This window comes from Sinocyclocheilus grahami, unplaced genomic scaffold (genome assembly GCF_001515645.1).
Source record: "Sinocyclocheilus grahami isolate Dianchi unplaced genomic scaffold, SAMN03320097.WGS_v1.1 scaffold348.1, whole genome shotgun sequence".
Lineage (NCBI taxonomy): Eukaryota > Metazoa > Chordata > Actinopteri > Cypriniformes > Cyprinidae > Sinocyclocheilus > Sinocyclocheilus grahami.
The window spans coordinates 1,323,857-1,350,244 of NW_015505527.1; the positions used below are offsets into that span (position 1 = coordinate 1,323,857).

General features: G+C 37.9%; 1 protein-coding gene across 1 annotated transcript in view; it reads right to left on the reverse strand.

The window, feature by feature from the left end:
* Positions 1-267: 267 nt before the first annotated feature.
* The window catches only part of LOC107548495 (stAR-related lipid transfer protein 13-like), a 57,471-nt gene continuing 31,350 nt past the window's right edge, over positions 268-26,388 (reverse strand). The window contains exons 3-14 of the mRNA XM_016229206.1: positions 19,207-19,288; positions 11,841-11,904; positions 10,258-11,564; positions 8,664-8,837; positions 7,548-7,707; positions 7,276-7,474; positions 6,954-7,164; positions 6,618-6,729; positions 6,280-6,501; positions 3,386-3,603; positions 1,805-1,978; positions 268-1,665 (exon numbers count right to left, since the gene is read on the reverse strand). Of these exons, the coding sequence (XP_016084692.1) occupies positions 1,548-1,665; positions 1,805-1,978; positions 3,386-3,603; positions 6,280-6,501; positions 6,618-6,729; positions 6,954-7,164; positions 7,276-7,474; positions 7,548-7,707; positions 8,664-8,837; positions 10,258-11,564; positions 11,841-11,904; positions 19,207-19,288 (3,041 nt within the window). The 3' untranslated portion in view covers positions 268-1,547. The remainder of the gene's footprint in view (positions 1,666-1,804; positions 1,979-3,385; positions 3,604-6,279; positions 6,502-6,617; positions 6,730-6,953; positions 7,165-7,275; positions 7,475-7,547; positions 7,708-8,663; positions 8,838-10,257; positions 11,565-11,840; positions 11,905-19,206; positions 19,289-26,388) is intronic.

The following is a 26,388-nucleotide window of genomic DNA, read 5'->3' on the forward strand; positions in this document are numbered from 1 at the left end:
GAATGAATACTGTGGAAAGCAGCTTGTATAAATGGGAGATCTCCATCCCTTTCCCTAAAATACATTTACCGACATGTTTGCCAACTAAACCTGTGTCCTTAGGTGTCCTACAACACCTTGTACCAGCAGGACACCAATGTGGTCTAAATGGATTGCTGCACACCATAAGACACCTGTTAGCGGAATTAAATTCTGTTTTCAGGCTTAACACCTTGGATTGTATAAAAGGCAAACAGAAACACCAAAACTTTTTTGGAAAAGCTCCTTTATTCTAATTGCACCAAAGGCTAAATTGGAACGATACACAAAAGAGTATGACTGAAAATGAATCAAATCAACATTATTAGAAAATGACACCTGTGTTTAACACTGAATTATCTTTTTTTTTTTTTAAAGACTTGAAACAATAAAATAAACAATATATGTAAATGGATTTCTCTACAGCACAAAAAGCCCACATAACCACATTGTGGCACTTGAACCATTTCACTTTGAGGCAGAATGCTTAAAACAACATGCATGCAGTTATACTTTTAAATAAATAAAATACTAATATTACATAATGCCCTGGTGAAACAGCACATATTTAAAGACAAATATAAGCTGAAAGACAAACACACAATTTTCTCTTTAGTTGCTCAAAGGCACAATTAAGAACAGTAATAAAACGAATTATCCAATTATATCACAAAAAAAATATCTTTAGCTCTAGAGAAGATAGAAATGTAAAAGTAAAAAATTAAAGCTGCATTAAAGTCTTTTGAATATCATTCCCATGGATTCCATGCTGACTAAGTTATTAAAACTTCACAATTGAAATTTGCAACATGCAAATGGCTGATGCAAATAAATAAAAAGGGGGTAGGAGAAAAGGAAGAAAGGGATTGAGGTCACAAATATAACTACACTGTATCAGTGGAGAGGGTGTCATATTTGCTCAACAGCACAACAGTTTCTATGAGTCTGTTGGACTGATGATGTACAGAATGCAAAGTACACAGGAAGCTTATAACAACAGACCCTGTGTCTTATAACGTTATACATGTTTGGTGATTGGCTGTTTCTCTTTGACAGCTGGTCATTATCAGTGCCACATGGCAAAATTCCTGTGCAATTAAAAAAGCAAAACTTGTTTACATTTACCCTGAGAATGATCTGTCTGACAGACCACACCGGATTATTAGACAAAGAATTTAAAGCACATTGCTTAACACAAACAGATATAAACACTCACACAAATGAAACACACATACAAGATTAGACGCAATTTCAACAGTATGATTGTGAGCTTGAGCTTTTTCACATTAATCACCCACGGCTTTTAAAACCACAACGGGTTTGTTTTTTGCATAGTCCAACTACTATTCTACACAGTACTGTCTTCTTTTTCATTCATTCCCGAACTGATTAATAAACAAGTTTAAAAAAAAAAAAACATTCTCTACTATTCTTACTCTTCCACCTTCTGACTTGCGAGGCCATCTTGGTTTTGCACCTGTGCTCTCATAATTTTCATTCTTAATCATAGAAAATAGTCCCAAGTGGGTTCAGAGTTTGGTCTCAGGTCCTCGTGCCGACAGAACAGAGAAAGAACTACGTATTCTTGCCACTTCCATTGCACACAGATGACCGAACACTTTGTTATACCAATCAGGAGAGCGCCCCCTGGGGAGAGAAATACATAAGGTTCAAATTAATGACACTATTGTAAACAAGCCTGCTATTTTTGTTCAGTATATTGTAGAGACTCAAAAAAAGCATGCCGTACTGTGCCTTAGTGATGTAGCAAACCATCATGTCTTACCGTAGATCAGCTCTGCAGTAATGTGTGAGCCGGGACCGCCCCATTCCACATGGCTCAATAAAGATGCGTGATGTCAAAAGCACGGCCCGTAATCCTGCCTCCAGCTGGACATTATTATGGTCCACAGAGGACGACACTAGAACACGCACCCCTTTTGGTAGATCACACCAGTGTCTGCAACACAAAATGCTACATTTAGGGTGCTTTCACACCTGTAGATCGATTGCTTTGTTCCGAAACGGGGATTAAAATTATTACAATGTTGCTTTTTATTTTTGCTGCGGTTCGCTTTCACACGGCAAAGTTTCTAAACGGACCAAAATCATTAATACAAGTCACGTGCGAGTAAACTGTCCTCTCATTGGTCAAAGTTCCACGATTTTTTTCAGGAATTCCGCTCATAGCCATCAGGATGGAACGACATCAGCTTCGAGGGCTTATTGTTGGGTTCTTGTAGCCGTCGTTATATTAATTTATCATTTTGAGCAGGAGTCCAGGGTTCGTCGGGAAAACATTGTTAAAATGCACATATTATGAAGAGCAATAAGACAGCATTATTAAATGAAAAAGCATGCTTTGATTTTTAATGGCGAAGAAGTGCTCACCCACACCCATCGTCTACTGCTTTTCACAGAACTTACGTAATTAATTACCAATTATACATTGTGATATAGCCTGGTTCGTTGGTCTGTTGGATCGGATTGCTTTCTCACTACAACTGAACAGCTCCAGAGTTCCGCTCCACATATGCCCAAACGAACCGAGCTAAGGGGGAAAACACACCAGGTTCCAAAACAACGGGCCAGGTGTGAAAGCACCCTTAGATTCACAACAAGGAGGCCAGGGCCCACTAGTACCTTTTCCACCAGAATAATTCACATTCTGGAGCCAGACCCAATTCTTGGACCGGTACACCGAAGCCTATTGCAAACTGGCAATGTGTTTCCACAAACAAATGGTGTATCTGACAACAACCAGTCAAAAAAAACAAATGCTGCATGTCCTGGTCTTTTTTCAGGCAGTTTGAGATGGACTTTAATGTTTAAATGAAGGTTTTTACCATTAAGGGAAAACCAGGGCCATGTAGTTTTGGATTTTGTTTTCCCTTAATAATAAAAAACTTCATTTAAAAACTGCATGTTGTGTTTACTTGTGTTATCTTTGACTAATATTTAAATTAGTTTGATGATCTGAAATATTAAAGTGTGACAAACATGCAAAAAAATAAGAAATCAGGAAGGGGGCCAACACTTTTTCACACCACTGTAGTTCTGAAATCACTAAATTAATTGTGGTTTCTTTATAACAAGTACTCAGGAATATATAGGATTTCTAATGGATTTTCTATCATAATTTGGAACCGACAATCCTAATGAGATCCCAAAACAATCTGCATAGAAATCATGATCTTAATCTTATTCAAGATGATTCTTATGTGATCCTATTAGGGGTCGAAATGACAAGAATTCTATAAGCAAACATGTACATCCAAGATTTCTGTTAGAAGTTTGTTAGTTATTGATGTAGCACAATAAAGAACTAAACAGATTACACACAAAAAAGTTTCCTGCAGCTGTGTACCTGAGTACTATGAAGTTTCTACGAGGATGTGGAGCCATGCTGTCTGTGATGTAATGGAAAACCTCTGTGTTGTTTTCCAAAGTCTCAATGACTCGACTGTGCAGAAGGTCTTCATCCCACAGGTGGCGCTCTCGCAGAACACGCTGCAGCACCACAGCCGGCGGGGCCTCTATCTCCACCGAAACTCGCCATAGACGCATCGGGTGCCCGTCTCCTACCTGCAAGCAACCAATCATTAAAATGATGAGGGTCATGCCAAAACTACAATGATGAACATCTAACACATAATAATACAGATGGCTTTGAAAGTTCTGGAGGTGGTTCTTTAGCAACTGGAAAATGTGTTGATCAGAAGAGCATATCTGTGCATGTCTCACAGCGGGCCACCACAATGAGCTCCATTAAAATGATCCTCGGGTTGACCATTTCAGCAGGTGTGCTGATGGCAGATGTCCTAAGCCCTGGTTTGTGCCAACAGTTCTCATGGTGCTTGGGCATCTGATATTTTCAGGTTAAATCTAAGGGGCGGACTGCCACATGCATTAAAATCTCAATCCCCTGAGTGTAAGCAACAAGAGACAAGAAGGGAACATCTGTCTACTGTGAGCAAGTACAATTCAGCCTTCTTGACTGATAGTAACTGCCCAACTCCCTGACACACAGGGACAAAAAAGCAAATGCACTCTGCAATCGGACTCAAATAAATCCATTTTGAGTAGAATGCCTTGCAAAAGCCATATATTTTACACAATAAATAGGTGAAATCAAAACAGGTATTTTTTTGTTAAGCACAAGTCAATACATGTTTCTAAAAACAGTAAGCTATCCTAAGTGACCTTATTTTTATCTCTACTGAAAGTGCCGAATATGACCGGATATGTTTAAGAGTTAATTACACAAACAAATTAACACCTTTTCTTGTTATTCTGACACTTTTTTTTTGGAATCAGAAGGCAGGACTGGGAATCTTTCCCGAGAGCTCATAAAAACTGGAATTATCAGGAAGATGATGAAAACAGAAGGGTTTCTAAGAGTTTTCAAAACTCTTATGTAACATAATAATACTAAAATTTAATTTGCTTTTGTTGTTCTGCAAAGTCTCCTTGCTGCTATAATCTGCTCTAAAACTATATAACTGAACTGTAAATAACATTCAGAGTGAACACTTACTAAGAAACTTATTAAAAACACTGACCATACAGATGTGTGATGGATGTGTTTTTTTAATGATTCAGACATCTGAGGTCATTTCTGAATGTTCATTAGATCAGCCAAAATCCATTAAGTGATTTCTGAACCATTACTGTCTTGTAGTTTATAGTTTTGCATGCCTGTCAAAATAAAAATATGTGAACCTCACAAACAACATTCACATCAAAAGCAATTAAGACCTTATTATGTTGTTTGTGAGAAAAAGAGAAGCTGTCATGCATGGAGGTTGAGGGAATTAAACCAAACACCTTCCAAGTCTTTTTAATGGAAATTTAAGAATTCAAGACACACTGTGCTAAAGAAAAGGAAAAAAATAAAATGGAACATTCTTCATGCTTGTTTTTCAGATTCCTTCTGGCAAACTGTAGATGTCATGTGACATTTTAACAGTGACTTTCTCCTCCTCCAGTGCCACTCTATAGCTGTGACTGATGAAGTACTGTGGAAGCAGTTGCATGCACTGTCTCTCCAGTCCTAGCCACTGAAACCTGTAACCCTCATGCAAGTCACTGTGTGGAGGCAGGTAGGTAGATTTACAGCTGTGCCACGCTCCTTTCCATTTCTTAATCATTTCTAAATTGATTTAACCACACTTCGATAGATATTCACTGACTTGGAAATGTGCTTGAAACCATCCTAGCCTCATGTTTTTCCATTCCTCTTTCACAGAGTTGCTGAGAGTGCTCCTTTTTTCTTTTCACGGTCCAAGTGCTGGCACAATATTGACTCACCAAACAGTTGCAGAGGTGCAATTATACTACAAACAACTGAAATCCCTTGACAATTTTTTAATATAGATAATTATTTTTATAGAGGTCTAATTAAGGAGTATTCATCTACTGCAAAAACGTTTTTTAATCCACTGTGAATCAATGCTGTAACAGCATACCACGCAAGAGTCCAAGGGGGCTGAAAACTGTTTATAAGCACAATTTCCCTCTAAAGGATCTCAATGTAAGAAATACGAATTAAAGTCTAGGCTGCTCTTAAAGGGTTAGTTCACCCAAAAATGAAAATTCTGTCATTAATTCCTCACCCTCACCGCAAGACCTTTGTTCATCTTCGGAAGACAAATTGAAATATTTTTGATGAAATCCGAGAGCTTTCTGGCCCTAGATAGACAACAATGGAACTTCCACATTCAAGGCCAAGAAGGTAGTAAGGACATCTTTAAAATAGTCCATGTGACATCAGCGGTTCAACTGTAATTTTTATGAAGCTACAAGAAAACTTTGTGTGCAAAGAAAACAAAATGAATGACTTTATTCAGTGATTTCTTCTGAGACTGCCTTGGAAGAGAATTTGTATCTTAATTTGTGTTCTGAAGATGAACAAAGGTCTTATGGGTTTGGAACGACATGAGGGTGAGTAATTAATTACAGAATTTTAGTTTTTTGGGTGAACTATCCCTTTAAAGTTGACATGAAATGAAAATTCACCCTATTTCCTAAACACCATGTTATTGACAATCGTGAATGATTAATCTACGCACGTTTCATTTTTTTATTATTTGTTTTGACATCTTAATTATTCATCTTTAATAACTCCATCTTCCCAACAACAGTCATCTCTCTGGTGACAAATGCCAGACTTTTCTAATCATTTAGTCTGGTTAAGTTCCACCGGTCTTGCATTCGACCTTGTAGTCAAACTTGCTTCTGAGAGTATGTGTGTATCTCTACCTTTTTATAAGCCAGCTCAGTGTTGTCAGGTCTGTGGGCATGGTGCCAGCCTTTACTCCGCTCAGATGCCTCTCTGAGAAGACACTGAATGTTGTCTTCTAGGTACGCCCGATAATCCACAGGCTCGCCCAGGGCATTCACCCCAAGCCCATGGAGAGGCAGCGGCTGAGAGTCAGCAGCCACATAAGAATTCCTAGACTGAAGCATCATTTCATGCGGGATCTGCAAAAAGAAACAGTGACAGAAAGCTGATCAGTGTAAAAATGAGCTGCTCCCTGTTCCCACAAATGAATGGTTTGCCTGCAATGCGTGACATCAGAAATTTAAAAAGTGGTTACCTGGAATAGCTTCTTGCATTCTGTGATCATGTGACTAAGGCAGTGTGTGGCAGCCATGTTCTCACTCAGGTCCTTGTGGTCTGGTTTGGCTCCACCCTTCCTGCTCATGAGCCTGTAACAAAACCAAACATAAGTAACAATGAGAAATTAAGAGAAGCTGACAAGAATACAGGCAATGAGAGCTGGGTAAGCATTTTGGACTACGAGTTGTTCTGGAAGATTAAGCATTCATTTCTGATTTAATTGTATTTCCTTTGACTTATTATGCGAAGTCACTTTTCTTGTAAGGGACTTTGGCTGGTCCCCTAATAAAGGCAAAACTTGACCCACACACACCTTGGTGAAGCTCCATCTTTCTTGGAGGCATTCAGGTGAAGTATGGAGGGTGCGAGACAGACAGCCAGATTCTCCGCAGTCATCTGGTTTTCCTGTGCAGATGCAATGTCACTGAGGAAATAGAGCAACGTCTGTAGAACCTCTCTGTTCTCATCTGGCAGCAGGATCACGGCTGCCTGCACGGCCTGTAAACGCTGCTCTGCTGGAACGACTACACACACATACACACCGGGGAGAGAGCTGTAGAGCTGATTGAAACAATGATGCATTTGGCACATAAAAAAATGTGAATTTGCAAACATTAAAAATGTGTGTCACTTACACTGGTACACATGTAAAAAAGTGTCTGTAAGTTTGGAGGTGAGCACGGGTTCAGGCAGATCCCTAAAGTACTGTTTAATCAGGTCAGCCACATCATAAGCTGATTGGCCCTGGTAGGTCACATGATCGGAGGAATTCTCATTGAGCTGCCTGAGGGCCTGGATTCGGGATTTAACACCTGATTTCCGGAATATTCCCACCTGTAGAGAAGAATTAAGAGATAAGAAGCGGAAGGGGAAAAATCAGTGTGGATTTGTGCTTTTGTTTACAGACCTTCTCTAGACACTGGCTGCGTAGGTATCTCATCGCCTGCTGGATGCTCTGAGGCAGAGGCTGACCAGTTCGCTGGACGTTTATGATCAGCGGAACTCCAAACACATGTTTATCTTTGTAATCTGGAACTTTGGAACGCTTCATAAACTTCGGAACCACCCTGACCAATGGCAGAAAAAAAATAGCATTTTTAATTATTCAAGTATATACTGATATTATTATGTACCATATTCATGCATAGATGAGAAAAGGAGCTTTAAAAAGCACAATAGCACAATAATCCAATATATGGATGTCCAGAAGGTCATATCATTCAAAATCACAGCGGCAGGTTGTAGTGAGTGAGCAAGACCGAATGGAATTGCAGTATGTATGTATAAACCCTGTGAAAATTGAATCTGTTTGCTGCTTATGACACTGACACCAGCCTTTGACTGTGGGGTGTGTGAGAATGGACAAAAGAGAAAAGATAATACCTCCTCAGTCATTGGTGCAGAATGAAATGAATGATCTTTTAGATCTGCGAGCCATGACAGTGTCTAATAGACCTATACGCTTCTCATCAGAAGTCCTTTCCTGCAGCTGAAGTATAAAATGGACAGCTGCAAAAATTATAAACCGATTTACACTCCGTTTCTGCAATGCCAAATAGAAAATTACTGAAGAACGGATCAGAGTGTGTGTGTGTGTGTGTGTGTGTGTGTGCGCGTGCATGCATCTCTGTGTGTACATAAATAGAACTGTAATTTTAGCCCTGTTGGCAGAGGTAGATATGGAATGTAGTTTTCATAAGCAATTAAAAGCCAGCGGGGGAACAGATAGAGAGCGAGCGAAAGATGCTGTCATTAACCGCATCTATTAGAGCAGTTTTACTCAACTGATTGTGCCATTAAAAAACACTTCTGGCAGAAATTAGATTTCTTGCCTCAGACATAAGACAGCATTAATGCCACAACTGACCTCATGAGTCAGATAATGTGTCCACCACATCAATATGTGTACACAATCATATTCATTTTTTAGGAGGGGAACATGCCTTGAGCTACAATCTTGTGGGTTATTTAGAAAATGTGTAACAATGTATGAGTTTGTGTGAATGAGAATATGCTTTCTCACCAGTTCCAGCCCTGTTTGGTGGTGTCTGTGTGTTTCTCCAGAATGGCGGTCAGTCGTAAAAGGCTGAATTTCTGCAGAAGATTTAGCTGAGCAGCTGACTGCCTGTTGATTTCTAAAGACGCAGAGGTCACGCTCGGACGATGAGAGTTCTGGAAACTGTGCCAGCGCAACTTTCTGAGGATAGAGAAATGGGTGGTAGAAAGAAAAAAATAACAATAAAAGGATAAACAGATGGATATAAATACAAAAGTAGGCACATTTACTTGGATATAAGGGACACGTCTCAGTCTCAGGTGTAACAAAATAGGGTGAATGATACCCCAAGCTGTAAAAACGTACTTGATCATTATTTAATTTTAAGAAAACATAAATTTGCTTAAACAATATTGCAGTGTGCCTCCCCCTCTAATACTGACTCCATTTTGTGCATTGATCTTGGTGTTAAAATGTCAATTTATAAACAGATAAATAGAATTGTTAATTTGCAATTTTCACAGAGCCCACTGGTCTAACAGTAGGTTAGCTTGCATGAACCCCAATTTTGACCAGCTTCAAATTCAGCCACTCTTATTCATGTTATAGACCTGTCCTCCAGAACTATGTTTGTCAAGCTCTGGCAACCCCTTCTTTCCTTTCCTGTACTTAAAAAAAAAAATTATTTAAAAAAAAAATAATTGTTTGCTCACTATCACTATTTTTATTTAACTGTTTTTCTCCATTGTCTCCATTTTTCTGTCTTTCTCATTTTGTAATGTATCTTCATTTATAAATAATTCATAAAAAAAGAACCTACGTGGATACTTAGAATGTACATGTTTCTTATCAAACTGGCACATACTTTTTTCTTGTCTTAAGCATAACATTAATGAGGTTTATTGTTTAAAAAAACAATTTGCCAATAAGGTAATTCTAATAACAAAAAAAACTAAAAATAAAAAATAAAATAATAATAATTATAATTACAAATCAGGCTCGATTTGGCATGGCAAAATTGATGCCATCGTTAATATTTACAGCTGAGCAGATGAACTCTCTACGCGGTTCTCCAATCACAATGCACTGGGCCAGCTAACCAATCAGAGCACATTTCGTATTTCAGAAGGAGGGGTTTCATTGACGCAGAAACTAAACAGGGCTTTCAAGACAGACTGGGAAAGGAGGTGCTGCAATAATGTAAAATACGTGAAAAAAATGCATTTTTGAAGCAATCAAGCATGAACACCTATTCTTGTTAGTAATATTACCTTATTATCTTACACAATTTTGCTCTATAAAATGATAAATCAATCTTATTTTAAGAATGTTTAAAGGTGCTGTATGTAGGATTGAGTGGTAGGTATTGCAGTCCAAATTCAAAATATTGGATAGGGTTTTTTTCACCCGCCCCTGCAAGTAGGCTTTCAATGTACACACAGCTGTCACCGTCTCCAGACAGTTTACCAAAAGACAAATTGAGTATCTCTCACTCTCTATCACATTATTTCACAGCACTAGAAACTCCTCGTCTAGATAAATGCTAACTTCACTCAGTGCAGTGTAGACAGGCCAGAATTTCCTATAAACTCTATAAACTCTAACCACCAGTTTTACTCACCTGCTGGGTCTTGTGAGTGATGCCCCCACCCCTGAGTCCCTCCTTTCTCTCATTCCTCCTTCTCCTTCATTCACAGAGTTTCCTGGACTATCATAATCGCTCACGGTTGTCCCAACATCCGACATGGATTGCTCATCATAGTTCAGACTGCTGGGTAATGTTGTGTCGGCCGTGGATTCATTCTCTGCATTTGATTGGTCCTGCGGTTGAATGCCGAGTGACCGCGACCATTTGTCAATGTTGTGCTGTAGCCCATGTACGTGCTGTAGAATGTCATCCAGATGCTGGAAGGCTTTCTCTTTTCCAGGGTCAAAAATGTCACATGGACTGCCTGGTGTCTCAGGAACATTGTCGTAAAAGCTTCCAATTGAGCTCAGAGAGTTCCTCCTTCTCCCAAAACCTGAGAGAAAGTCTTGCGACCCACTGCGACTAATGCTTCCATCCAAGGACAGGTCTCCATCTTCTCCTGCCCAGTCAATACGGTCAGGACTTTGAGAAACAGAAAGTGGACAGAGACTTTCGATTGAGAGAGACTTGGGGAAAGTTCCAGGCTTGTGGTCAAAGGGGAGGTGGACCACACGATCCTCTTTCCTCAGACAGTTGTTTTGATTGGTTAACTTTGGAATCTCCCAAGTTAACTGGTAGTCTTCCAGGTAAAGGCACGCTCTGTGAGGCTTGAGCTGAGTGGCTTTCTGGCTAATGTTACTGCGGCATTTTGTATGTGACCTCCATGCCACATCTTTGGCAATTCTGCACTTATTTGTGGTTTGGCCAGGCAAACTTGCATCAGATGTACAGTGCAGACCTGAGGGTGGCTGATGTTGAGTTACCGTTGAAATGTTCCTTGGTACCGTCTCTCTCTCACAATCTCGCTTTTTTATTGATTCTTTCCTCCGTAAAAATGATCTAGAAGGACGCTTTGGCTTCTCTCTTACAGACGGCAAGGAAGATGAGGATCCGGTGTCGTCGTTCTCATCTTGGCCGGTTGAGACACAAACTGACGATGCACCCTCACCCACTGTGACATCACTGAAAGCTGCAACTTCTGGAAAAGTTGTTTCCCGGGCACTTTCTAAGCTCAAGCTGCTAGCACTGAGGTCGGAGGTCAGTGAGGTGACTTCTAGGAGACTATTGTCACTCAGCACGCTATCGCTACTGCCTGAGGGTCGTAAGGTGGAGGCCCGGTTGGCAGCAGGGGCAGGGAGACGGGAGAGACTGCGGAGACGGGACCAAGTTTTACTTTCACGCTGAAACGCCCAGCGAGAGCTAAGGGCGCATGCGTCATCCTCTTCCGAGTCCTCACTCTGCTGATGGTAACACACAAATGCGCACACTTGGATAATGAAAAGCTTTTTCCATTGAAAGTATTGTTTGCTAAACAAGAGAACCAGATTTCACTCTACTAAAAACGGCAAGAACACAAGTGCAAAGATTAGACTTAAAAGGATTGTTTAAGTTAAGTGTACAAGCTACCATCCAGTGGAAGTAAAAACTAATGAAAACAGACAAGCAAAGACCAGTTGTCGGCAGATTATCAGATCACATAATTGAATTAGAAGTGGATGGCATGCTTGTTTGTTTACCTGTTTACACTGGAAATGAACCTCTAAGCTCATCGCAGCACATTTGTTCAGGGTTGTTAGCCTCCTAAAAACATAAAACATAAAAAACACACATAGACACAAGGAAAAGCGTATTTGAGTGATGTATGATTTAAATTCACATTCAATTTACTTGCATATTCTGGTCGATGGGGCGAGTTGGCATAGAGTTTAAAAATCTTGATTGGTAAATAAAAAAAGTGGTAGGTTGAATTTTTAAACATGAAAATAACCTTTCAAAATCTGGGAAAATTTACAAAAATACAAAACTTCACAAATCATCTTCAGCAACCACACTCAAATACGGGAGATGATTCAGATTTTTGTAAAACATATGCCAAGTAAACACATGAGCATAGTCACAAAACCAAAGAAATTATGAAATTCAGTGGTGATCTGGTATAGTAATACTAGGTGTAAATGGACTCTCCATTTAATGGTGAAAATCATTAATTTCTATCATTTATTTATACATAGTATAATGACTGAAAATACAGCATGTTAAATTAGAATCATGTGCAGACTTGCTTTCCGATCTTTGATCTCGCTCTATATATAGATTATCTATATTATAGCTCTGTGTTTCCACTATGTTTCACATCGGCACGCCACTTGTGGCATCACTCGGTAACTCACATATTATCTAGAACTCAGACTTTCACACTTGTAAATGTGACTTTGCTTGGTCATTCATGTGCTTGGAAATTGTAATTATGATAGTTCCTCACCTGAAAGGGCACATTAAAGTGGTCATATGATGCGTTTTCAAGTTTTCCTTTCTCTTTGGAGTGTTACAAGCTCTTGGTGCATAAAGAAGATCTGTAAAGTTGCAAAGACTAAAGTCTCAAATCCAAAGAGATATTCTTTATAAAAGTTAAGAGTCAGCAACACCTACCTAAAACGGCTCGTTCTAACACGCCCCCACATATCTACGTCACTATGCGCAAATATTAGCATAATGCCGCCCAAATGTGCACGCAAAGAAAGAAGGCGTGGTTTCAGGAACAGCAGTAGTGTTGATGCAGCCATGTCAGGGAGATGCTGTGTTTCAGTGCGAAAGCAAAAGCACTTTATTTGGCCTTCCGGAAGTAGATGCAATTAGGAATCATTGGTTAAGATTTATTTACAACAGAACAGCACAACCCAGATGTTTGAATTTGTGCAACGCATTTTATGGACGATTTAAAAAAACAAAAAGGGTCAATTTCCGACTTTGCTATGACAATCTGGCGCTTCTGAATCAGCGACTGTAAGTATGTTTTGTTATTAGTTTAAGTATTTGCTATTGACTGTTCAAATGCAGAGTTTTGCACAGCGCAGAGTAACGCGTCGTGTGTGTGTGTGAGGGGAACAGGGTCACATCACAGGAGAGTGAACTGCCTGTCAGAAATCATAGCACGTCAGCTGTCTTAATCGCGGCTTGTGTACTGCATCATCACTGTGTCTGTTAGGCTTGAACTTATGGTAAAACTAACGACATTATTAACTGTCTTGATATTTACTTTGAAAGCTGAAGCTGCGATTATGGTAAGGGGTGTTACATTTCCGATGTGTGCTTGGGGTGTTCGGCCAATCACAATGCACTGGGTGAGATGGCCAATCAGAGCAGACTGCGCTTGTCAAAGGAGGGGGCTTTGTTGAAAACTACGCGTTTGAGAGAGGCGGGGCATAGAGGACCTACAATAATGTACAGTATTTGAAAAATAATGTGTTTTTTGAACATTAAAGCATGTCAACATATTCTATTACACCAAATACACAAAATAATAATCTTTAAAATAGCACCATATGACACCTTTAATATCAGGTGTAAATGAGGCCAATGTGTCCTTGAGCAAGACATTTAACCTCAGTTTGCCTCAAGGGGACTGTCCCTTTAATTAGTGTACTAGTCACATTGAATAAAAGTGTCAGCTAAATGACAGCATAATTTGAGTACAAATTATATGTTCTGTGTTAAGACAAAACCACAAAGTAAAACATCAATGCAAATATGGACATATTAACTGTTAACAGCAATTGCCAGAGCACTATTTAGCTTTATTGTTGTTATTCTCTCAGCAATTCAACACATTCAGTGAGTGTGTTTGTGTGTTTTTCTCGATGTTGACCGAGCCCTGACGATGCTCCCAACTGAATTGCATTAATGCCACACTTGACAGAGTGATGAATCTATCAGCCCATGTATCTTTTCTAGAATGGTTTGAACTTGACTCTGCTGCTCCCTCCATCTGTGCCCGATCGGCTCTGACACGACAGTAGTTTTGTTAGAGGTAGAGAGGCATTCATCACCATGTCATTATCTGATTATCAATATGTTTACAGTTGATGAGAGGGGCCTCATAAGCGATGCGTTCATGAGCATCTGGCCCTCTCAGTTAATTGGTGCACTCAATGTGCACTGCGTGATCTCATTCCGCCACTTATGTGTACATATGTAAGATGATGAATGATTTTCATGTATGTGAACGTCTCCTTATGATTCAGCTGAGAAAATCATTGCAGTTGAAGTATAGATACTGCGAGACAAAGATAAATATAGTCCACATCAGCCAGTATGAACAACTACAAGCATAAATGACTCTCCGTTTTGACTGATGGAGTCGATTTGCACCAATGCTCACAGTCGTAACACGTATAGTCACACTTTTGCGTTTGGCACGAGTGGCCACAGGATTTCTGTTTGACATATTGCTTTTTCTGCATGACAGACCAGAACTAATCCTAGAAAACACAAAGACACAAGAGGGGAGTGTGTTCAGTGTGGCATTTGAGGTACAGATAATAATAGAGTCTGTGAGTTTGGGCTCATCAATATATTAAACTAATTACTCTTGGTGAATAATAATCGGTAGGAAGACAATAAGGATAAAGAGTGCTAACAATAGGCTAGCAAGAAGCTCGAAAGAACGCAAACACTCACAAAGACTTCAGCTGTGTGCATCATTAGATAGCTATTTTTGCTTGTGTGCTTGTCTGCCTTTTCTCTTTTTTTCCATATGAATTAGCTATTTTGTTGGCTTGTTTGTCTTATTTCGCTTTCTTTTTTGAAAGAATTAGAACAATTAAGAATAGGGACCAAACCAAAACTCCACAATATAAAATAAATAAAACATGTGATTGTGTCTCAAGAATTGATGGTGCTAGCAACACCAAAGGTCATGGGTTCGATTCCCAGAGAATACATGTAACTGATCAAATTTAGGACTTGAATGCAATCTAAATGCATATGCCATATGTAAAAATGTAAATGGTCATCTTATGAATCAGCAGAATTCAAAAATATCTAAAAGTGGTCCTTCCTTTTTTAAAGGCTTTTTTAAGGACTGTTTTAATAGGAAATTCAAAATTTAACAGGAAATTTGTGGTGGCAAACAACCAGAATAAATATATACTGCTCCCTACTTGATTTCTAAAAATCTTAATCCTAAAAAAAATTAATTAATATAATATATGGCTTATTTTGTGTTTTAGAAGTAATCTTGTTTTAAGCCCTGGTTAATTTATAACACTGATCTGAACCAAATTTTTTTAATCAACACAATCACAATGTAACACTAACCACTAGGCTACAGCTCCAATATAAACATGCTTTTTTCGATTTCCAGTAGACAGCTGACTAACAGCATGAAATTTCACCTCTGCATTTTTGATGAAGTATACTTGGCAGACTAGTTCATCTTAAAGATATTTGCTAACATGGCCACACTGACATATTCACTCAAGCAGCAAGACAGGCTCTGCATGGAGCAAAGTCACAGAGACACAGTCAGGGATTTTTCATGGATCTCAGATTCTTTTACTTCATTAAACAGACTGGGGCACAGTCTCAATATATACATGCATATTGAAATTGGTTTATGTACTGATAAATCAATACATGTTCATTTGTGACCCTGGACCACAAAACCAGTGATAAGGGTAAATTTTTCTGGCTGAATAAATAAGCTTTCCATTGATGTATGGTTTGTTAGGATAGGACAATATTTGGCCGAGATACAACTATTTGAAAATCTGAGGGTGCAAATACAATGTATGTATTGCTACAAATATACCCCAGCGACTTGAGACTGGTTTTGTGGTCCAGGGTCACATTTTAGGTCGAGTGACACTAGATTTTGCTGATGCGATATTGTGTTTAACTCTTTCCCCGCCATTGACGAGTTATCTCGTCTTTTAGAAGACAACGCTTCCCCGCCAAAGAGTACAAAACCTCCCAAACAAAAACACACGTGAACAGGACGGAGAAACGAGCGATCTCTTATGTAAACCGATGCATATGAAAAATAATGCGATCATCAGCAATGGCAGCATATAAATGAAAACTGCATAGTGTTACGGAGTAAAATGTTGATCCAGGGAGTGGTATATGTCTGTGCAAGCTTTGGAGGTGTTGATAGAAGCGATTTACTGGATTTATGCTTTGATAATCGTACTGAATATTACCCAGATGTAGTTTTTGATAAAAATTTTATTTTTGCTCAAAAATATTGCTGTATTGCATATTCAAATATTCATACAGCAAAATATTCTGGAGGCTATCAAATTTTAGTGATATTCATCAAAATCGCTGGCGGTGGCTGGCAACTTTTTTCAAAAATGCTGGCGGGGAAAGAGGTAAACAAAGGCACTTACTGTACCAATATAGCACAGCATATAGTCAAATCTATATATTCAATGTGTAAAATAACGGTCTTAGCCTTTCCTTCCAGTGACAGGGTAACCCAGACAGAAGCTACAAGAGTTTGTATTAAATTAAATGATACTGCATAACCACAATACCAATAATATCCAAATATTTTAAGCATAATGCAGGATTTGTAAACAAACCAGAAATATACCTCAACATTTTAAAAGCTTTACTACTTCTTGGTTCAAAAACATGGTTATAAGAGTGGATATTTTATCTCCATCTACAATATATTACATGAAATCCATAAAGTTAACATGTTCATAATTTATCAATGATAGATCACAAATTCATGCGATTAAATTGATTGTGAACGGCTCTGAAACGCAATACTGTAGAATGTGCAACATAATATACCCCAGCGACTTGAGACTGGTTTTGTGGTCCAGGGTCACATTTTAGGTTGAGTGACACTAGATTTTGCTGATGCGATATTGTGTTTAACTCTTTCCCCGCCATTGATGAGTTATCTCGTCTTTTAGAAGACAACGCTTCCCCGTCAAAGACGAGTTTTTACGGCTTTTCGTGTTTTCACTGTTATACACGAGGGGGCGCTATTACACATCTTCTGAATGAGTACAAAACCTCCCGAACAAAAACACGTGTACAGGACGGAGAAACAAGCGATCTCTTATGTAAACAGATGCATATGAAAAATAATGCGACCATCAGCAATGGCAGCATATAAATGAAAACTGCATAATGTTACGGAGTAAAATGATGATCCAGGAAGTGGTATAAATCTGTGCAAGCTTTGGAGGTGTTGATAGAAGCGATTTACTGGATTTATGCTTTGATAATCATACTGAATATTACCCAGATGTAGTTTTTGATAAAAATTAGATTTTCTCACCTTTTTGCTCAAAATTATGCATTTTTATGAAACCTACCTATATTCAAGTGTTGATAAAAAAAGAATGCTTTAAGCTAGAATAAACCTTTTTTTTGTTTGTTTAAAAGTAGAGGCTCTGATCTTTAGTAAGTAAACAAAGGCACTTACTGTACCAATATAGCACAGCATATAGTCAAATCTATATATTCAATGTGTAAAATAACGGTCTTAGCCTTTCCTTCCAGTGACAGGGTAACCCAGACAGAAGCTACAACAGTTTGTATTAAATTAAATGATACTGCATAACCACAATACCAATAATATCCAAATATTTTAAGCATAATGCAGGATTTGTAAACAAACCAGAAATATACCTCAACATTTTAAAAGCTTTACTACTTCTTGGTTCAAAAACATGGTTATAAGAGTGGATATTTTATCTCCATCTACAATATATTACATGAAATCCATAAAGTTAACATGTTCATAATTTATCAATGATAGATCACAAATTCATGTGATTAAATTGATTGTGAACGGCTCTGAAACGCAATACTGTAGAATGTGCAACATCGGCACAGTTTGACTTTGAAATGTGCAGCACTCACATGTATTTAATTAAATCATTGCCTTTTGAAGTTTAATAATCACATCAGGCTGTATCGTGGTTCCCCTTTTTCTGACCCCAAGTTCAAGACCTCTTAAAATTATAATTAAAAATTTTATTACACAATTTAAGGATAATTAATACTTTTTATGAGACATTTTAAGACAAGAACCCTGCACCGTAATGGGTAAGGTACTTATAAATTGTATACCCTGCCTGAATGTTAGTCGCTTTGGATAAAAGTGTCTGCCAAATAACACAACAGATGCTTTTGCAGCGGTCATTCGATGGTCTTTCATATTATATTACATTCTACATTAAAAAAGGCTTAACACCATGATGAAATTAATTCAAATTATGGAAGTTGAATTATTTAATCTATTAAAAGGTTCGTCCATCAGGCGCCCAAGGCTGTTTATAAGTTGAAGATATCAGTTTAGCATTGAATACAAAATTTTGGAAACAATTCAGCACTAGGAGACACACCTATAGCTTCCATTTTCTTCACAGCTTTAAATGTAGATAACTATGCACATGCACATGATTTAGAGTTCTATTATTTCACATTTTGCTGTGTGTGTTTCAGTTCTCTTAATTTATCAAGCCACCCTGATGTTTTTTTTTTATCAGTAGCTAGCAACCAAGCATACAGTGTGTAACAGGCCACTGTGGGACAAATGGTATATTCAATCTCCATCTCTCTCTTCTTCTGTCACCTTAGGACCAGTGACACCAGTTGCACCCCGGGAAATATAATTTCCTCCTCTCTGTTTATTCCTTATCTTTTAGAAAAGGCCATTCACTCCAATGTGACTTCGGCAGGTGTGACCGGTCACTTAATCACGTATTCCACATTGAGGGGTGAAGAGAAAAAGAATAAAGTTAAGAATAAAAAGGAAACATACAGAACAATGAAGCATAGCAAGGCCTGCTGACACAAACGGCCTGTCGTCATGGTGATTAGAGATGGATATTAAAAGACTATAGAAAATGACGGATGCCCCCTCATGACATGTGACTCATATTATTAAACGTATGTCATAAACATTATTATTAGTATACTTTATGAATTTTTATCATGTGTTATACTACCTTGAATGCCATAGTGCAGCCAGGTACAGAGGAAGTGAAACGCAGACCAGAGGGGATTATTGGGTAGGATGGAATATTTTTAAAGCGCTGTAATTAATATTTAAATGAATATGTAATGGTTTCTCACCTGCATAATGCCTTGAGAGAGTCCTGATCCAGAAACTCATGGTCTCTCCTCACAGCAGAGATCTCAATGGGGAACAGAGAGGCTGAAGGCACACAGAAACGCACCAATTAATTAATTCATTCAACTGCATAATAGGGGTAATTAAAACCTACTGAGACCAGTTGTAACATTTAATCCAGTGGTCAGTAAAAGGGAGAAAGAGAAAGAGAGGAAGGAAGATGAATCACATAAACATCACAGGACATTGTCAACTTTAACCCTCACATGAGGACGCAGGGGGGGAAAAATGTGTTTGCATGTGGTTGAGCATGCATAAATCTTCAGATTGAGTTCGAGTTGTCTGGCAGTGTGTTCAGTGACAAAACACAAATAAACAGTTATTAGCGTATGCACATCAACATTTATAAAATTGATATACATGCATTTCTGCACTATTCCTCTATATTATACATGTTACAATGTTTAATTTGCCATACTTGTAGTTGAGTATTATGGAAGGCACTGATAAAATGCATTATTATTACTATTATTTTTCTAATTGTTTGGCATCCTAAAAGTGTCATTGTGAATGAAAACTAAAAAGTGGTTTGAATTCACTTTAAAGTCCTGGAAAGTCAATGCAAACACTTTCGGGGGGGAAAGAGGTTAACCCTAATATCTTATGGGAAACACTGTACAGTCTTTACATGAATATATTTATAGTTTTATGACTAAAGATGTACGTTTCTTTTTGTTTTATTTTGGTAGAGGACAATAGAGAGGAGAAAGGAAAGTTGAGAGAGGGTGTGATGGGATGTGTTTGAGATATAAAAGGTCAGATTTTAACATGCATGTCCCCGTTAGCACAATAGATAATGGGCCTCATTTATAAAGTGTGTGTACGCACAAATTTGATCTTAGAGTGTGCGTATGCTTAAATCCACACCGATGTTCATATTTGTAAAAACTGACTTAAAGTGCTTAGCGTCACATCAGGGTCTGAGCAGACGTACACGCTTTTTCTTGTCGGAGTACTGCAGGTTTTTGGAAATGTAAGCTGTTCTTGCAGTAAGATCAAATTTAGGATGGGTTCTGCGCAACATTCTATAAATGATGCCCAGTCTGCTTTGACCACGTACAACACAACAAAAATATATTGCTGCTATAATAAGCTTAAGCCTGTATGTTTAAACAGGGGTCAATGACCGCTTGGGGGTTTATGGCGGTACTTCCATGGCTTTCATCAGTTTTTTTTTGTTTTGTTTTTTAAAACTAAAAAAATGTTAAAAGTAAAATATGATAATTATAAAATAGCTCAAATACAGCTTTATTTTTAATTATGTCAGTAATGATTATTGTAATGTTATTTAAATTTGAATTCTACATATGCTTTGTCCATCCATCCACTAAGGGGTCTGAAAAAAGAGAACCTTGGATGAAAGTTGAAGAACCTTGGTCTAAAATATAGAAATGCATAGTGCTTTGACCACGTACAACACAACAAAAATATATTGCTGCTATAATAAGCTTAAGCCTGTATGTTTAAACAGGCGTCAATGACCGCTTGGGGGTTTATGGCGGTACTTCCATGGCTTTCATCAGTTTTTTTTGTTTTGTTTTTTAAAACAAAAAAAGTGTTAAAAGTAAAATATGATAATTATAAAATAGCTCAAATACAGCTTTATTTTTAATTATGTCAGTAATGATTATTGTAATGTTATTTAAATTTGAATTCTACATATGCTTTGTCCATCCATCCACTAAGGGGTCTGAAAAAAGAGAACCTTGGATGAAAGTTGAAGAACCTTGGTCTAAAATATAGAAATGCATACACTATAACGGCAATAATGTCTTACAGCACTTTTTTAGATGGAACAGAGAGTCAGAATGTGAGTGTGTGTACACCTGTGTATTGTGTGTGTGTGTGTGTGTGTGTGTGTGTGTGTGGGAGAGAGCATCAGCATTGCTGAGGTGTCCCGTTTCCAGCTTTTGTTTCAACCTCCTTCCCCTCGGAGTTCCAGGTCCAACTAATGACAGTAGTGCAGGAAGTAGTGCCAGAAAGCATTCAGCTCACACCACAAAAACAAAAGAAAAAGAAATCAACCTGCTGCCAATCAACCTGCTGCCAATCGAAAGTCAAAAGTCAAACTAGGCATTTCTACAGTATGCAATACAGCATGACACATACAGTGTCAGTGTGAACTTTAAAAGTTTATCAGAGAACGAGAAGTTCTTCGTTTCTCTCTCTCAAAATGTCTCGGTTTTGAGTGTCCTCATCACAGGAGTTCAAGGAACACCAATGAGATTTCTTACACACACACACACACGCGCACGCGCACAGGCAAACACTTTAAGTTTTTCTATTTCATACTCCGTTTGAAGGAAATCAGTGTGGCTGCTCAAATTTAGAAAGCGAATTCCAGACACGAATGAACAAACAACAAATAAGAGCGTCCAGACCAGTCTACCGCATTTAATGTTTTGTTTTCCTAAAAAATACATGTAGATACAGAATATAAAATATTATTTTTTCTCATTTGAAATCCAGTTATTTTCTTGGTGGTTTGAGGAAGCCCAACCGATCTGTTTGTTGATACTCCAGTTTAGCCTCAAAACACAAGTGACAACAATTGTCCTCATTTATTTTTTCCAATAAATCAATTTTTATTGTCGTAAGCTCACTTTTCAAAAGGTATTATTACACACGGGCCTGTTTTCAACAGCTGCAAAGAGATAAAACACACACCAGCATCCCTGCTGTTTTAAAAGACCGCACAGACTATTGAGTTTTTAATAGAGTGTCAGGGGATGATGCAGAGATAAAAGTCGGAAACCGCTGACTGTTACACTGAAACTGGACAGCAATACACAACAGAGATCATACAATGCCACAGCACTGACCTATACCGATTCATAGCAGTTATTCTGTGATCAGTCGCTGGATCAAAGTCTTGCTTTATTTAACATCACATCTTCTTTTAAAGTTATTTTTATGCAAATGTCAAGAGGACGGATGAGTCCAAGTTCACTTTGATATATATTGGTTAAAAAAAAAATTCAATACAGGATCTACGCAGAGAACAAGCGGGAACGTCCCAGCAACCAGCATATCATTAATTCAACACATCTCTGTTTCTGTCACAGCCAACGCAGGTCAGGCCACTGCCAGCTTAAAGTCTGTGACATGCAGCAGGAAAATACACAACTCTGTCAGAGGAAGCCAAGCATATGACAGGTGTTTGTCAGGATGCTTAAATGAGACGAGTGAACGGAAGTGCTGCTGCATTCAGCTTTTAAATTTTCATCAGTGTGCAGGGGGCAGAATTTTGAAGGCAAGAAAACATCGATAGTTATTTGTTTTAGAGAAACACAATTCATTCATTAGTGTGATTAGCTATAAAAAATATCAGACAATCAAGCACTCTGACTCGTGCATAAAAAAAATCTGTAATAAGGAGACACGAAAACTCCAGGTGCTACTGCAGGCAATGCGTCTCACCAGACCACACTTACCAAGAGCTCAGAATAGTAATAGTAAAGATCTGTTCAAGAACGTGTTATTGCAAACAAATGGTGCCTAAAACACATTTCTCTAAGTAATTACTAGCAATGGTCCAATATTACAATTTTGGCTGAAACACACAAGCTGATAATTTTTTTTATCACTAATAACCGATTAATGACCAATATAAAAATTCTAGTAAAAAGGTTACATTTAACAGTGTTTTTATATTATTAAAGATTATTTCTGCTAATATCGGCTGATAATTACTTAATAACTGATAATTACTGCTTTTAGCTTGACACAGCATCTTAAAAACGCAGTACTCCTGTTGAGAAATGAAATGCAAATGACGCAGTGAGGGACAGAAGTACAGCATGCTCAATGGATTGTACTGTTGTTTAACAACATACTTTACCAATCGTTCAGCTGACCAAACATCTTTCATCTTTCTGAAAGACTTTCAGTAAACAACTGTTTTAAAACAGTTTTGGAGTTTTGGAATGACATGTGATCTAAAATCTTTATACAGTGCATGGCATTGTAAAGACCAAGTCTATTTCTCACAGCCTTGTTTTCATCCTTCATCCTGTTTTCATCTTTAATTAACATTTTAAATGCAAAAGCATTGGAAGGCTTAATTAGGAAGGTGACACAAAGATTTTAGATTAAGAAACATAAGAAAAAACAAACCTGACAGAATCGTGGCTTACTAATGAACAGAGAACCATAATTTCAACAACAACAACATCTCTCTTCTATTATTAAAATGCATTAAAAAAACACTTTTTTTCAGAGACATTTTGGTCCTTATTTCATATTCATAAGTGTGAAGCCTACTGAGGCATGATGTTAAAAAAATCTGCTCTATCTGCTTTCAGGTGCAGGTTCAGGTTCAGCCCTGCCAGTGAAATCTGAGTAGGCTAATATTAGAACTTGTCTGTGGATTCGTCATTGTCTGGGTCACGGGTACGCCTGCTTCACACAGCACACAGCATCACCGACAGAATCCTGCAGGTGCTGTACCAGTAAAAACATCAGGAAGTAAAGAAACATAATAGTGTGGCCTTTTGAGACCGCACATCACTTAAAAAGAAAAAAGTTAGTGTGATATGGGCTGCCCAGGCCTCAAATGAGTTTTAAAAATAATTAGGAAAGAGTTTCTGTGTTCACAGATTAAAAAAATAACTCATCCAAAAATGAAAATTCTCTCTAATTACCTCAAATCGTTCCACAACTGGAGATTTTTTTTTTATTAAAGAGTATTCTTGTGCATAAATAGGCTGAGTGCATCAGACTCAAAAGATTTAGGCTTTTATGTTTGAAATCTTAACATTTGATCACAGAACAATGAAAAAATGTAATGCGTTTCATGACACCAAGTTTGATTTAAAAGCTACAGCACAGGGGATGATTTTTAGTGATTAGCGACAAAAATGCAGTTCTGTTTAGCGATGCATTTATGACAAAAGTTAATTTAAGCATCGTGTTAATATAAATTACAGTATGAAAATGTTACTGAGATTTGCTCAAATAAATAGCATTTAACAGTTATTAAAATATTAATATACGTAAATTATTAACATTAATATAAGTGAGTGTTAGATGATGCCAAAAGTAATCTAAATGTTTCTATTATGCGTCCCTAGTTCTGTTCGGCTTAACCATTGGCTGAACGTCTGATGCATATCGCACACAAAATTGGAAACACTTCAGGAGTTTCGAAGTCATCATCGGATTGGTTGAATTATACAGGATTTCCAGGAGACGCGTGTCATGTTCTTTAACGTTCCACATAAAAAAAACAAAGATGCCGTGATGCCAAACCACCTCACGGAAAAAGAAATCCGTCGTGTTTACAACCGTGATGATGAACGCTTATCAGGTTCAACTAAATGCTGGATTTTCAAAAGTATGTGAAATATTTAACATTTGCGGCATAGACTCTTTACAATACGTCCAAGAGTTTTATACACCGGTCTGTTATTATGGGGACATTTCCACACCCCTAAACATGACGTGGCCCAAAGCGAAATGTGATTGGTTGGGCCTTGGCCATTCAAAGCGGCTAAGGTTCCCAGCCCTTCTGCCGTCAGTCTGAAGGTCTGGCTACACGAGACTATGTTCCTCACACAATCAGCTATCGTACAGCTTCAGAAGACTTGAATATGAATCACTTTTATCATACTTTGTGCTTTTTTGTAGTTGTGGAACTTGACAGCACCTGTCCTCATTCACTTTCATTACATGGAAAATACGTGACCAGGAAATACTTTAATGTTTCGTGGGGAAAAAAAGTAAGTCAGGGGGTTTGGACTGACATGAGGGTGAGTTAACAATGACAGAATTTTCTTTTTTTGGGTGAATCTGCCAATTATTTTAAACTCAAATGAATTTCCCCAAATTTATTCCAATCCACATGTGAACTGAGCCTGCATGGGCTTTCCAGATTTGTTAAACTTCAGTGTGTGTGAAATGGTCTAAATCAATCTCTTGGGGCCAGCAGGACTAAAACATGCTCTGAATATCTGCAGCACCTGTGTTGGTTGCCGTGGAACTCTTACTGGTTCAGCATGGCTTTACACTCACAACCCAAAATGTATCTAAACCATAGGTGTAGCTTGACGTTTGAGTTTGGGGGGGCCAAACCGGCAAGCATAACCGTTAAGTCTATTATCCACCAAAATGCAGATTCGTCACGTGACAATTCTTACGCAAATGAGATTGAGGGAGACGTTAAGTTTGTTTGGATTATTTAATTTACTTACAACAATTTAAAATGCATTAACTTTTACGTATTCACTTTTACATGTATTATTAACTGCATTATATACATTTTTACGTCATAGAAAAAAACTTTATAAATAAATATTTAAAGTGAGGGGAAGTGGGGAAAAATTTAAAGTGGGGAAGTCGTGGCCTAATGGTTAGAGAGTCGGACTCGTAACCCAAAGGTTGCGGGTTTGAGTCTCGTACCGGCAGGGATTGTAGGTGGGGGGAGTGAATGTACTGCGCTCCCTCCCACTTTCAATACCACGACTGAGGTGCCCTTGAGCAAGGCACTGAACCCCCAACTGCTCCCCGGGCGCTGCAGCATAAATGGCTGCCCACTGCTCCGGCCGGGTGTGTGTTCACTGCTGTGTGTGTGTGCACTTTGGATGGGTTAAATGCAGAGCACTAATTCCAAGTACATTTCACATCACGTGTCACATCACTTTTTTTCACTTTAGAAAAATTCTTAAAATTTGCTTAAAATTTCAAAATTATACAATCTAATTTGTAATGTAATGTAATGTAATTCGGTTGCCTCTCATTTTAAATGACAAAGACTTATTTTGTTTATATGAAGAGATTTATTTTATTTGTGTTACTTATTTGATTTGATTTGATTTGGGGCTTGTTTTAAAATTTACATTTTGTTTTGTTATTTACATTTACATTATATTAAAATTTTGGTATTTAGCAAACGCTTTTATCCAAAGCGACTTACAAATAAGGACAATAGAAGCAATCAAAACCAACAAAAGTGCTATATTAGTATATTATTATAGTGTTATATTTCAATTTCACAAAGAAACGTGCATTATTTTGTCCAAGCAATAATAAAAGGACACATTTAATTTATAATTTGTCTTAGATCTCATTTTGTTAAAAACAATCGTGAATCGAATCGAATCGTGAAATCAAACTCGTGAATCAAA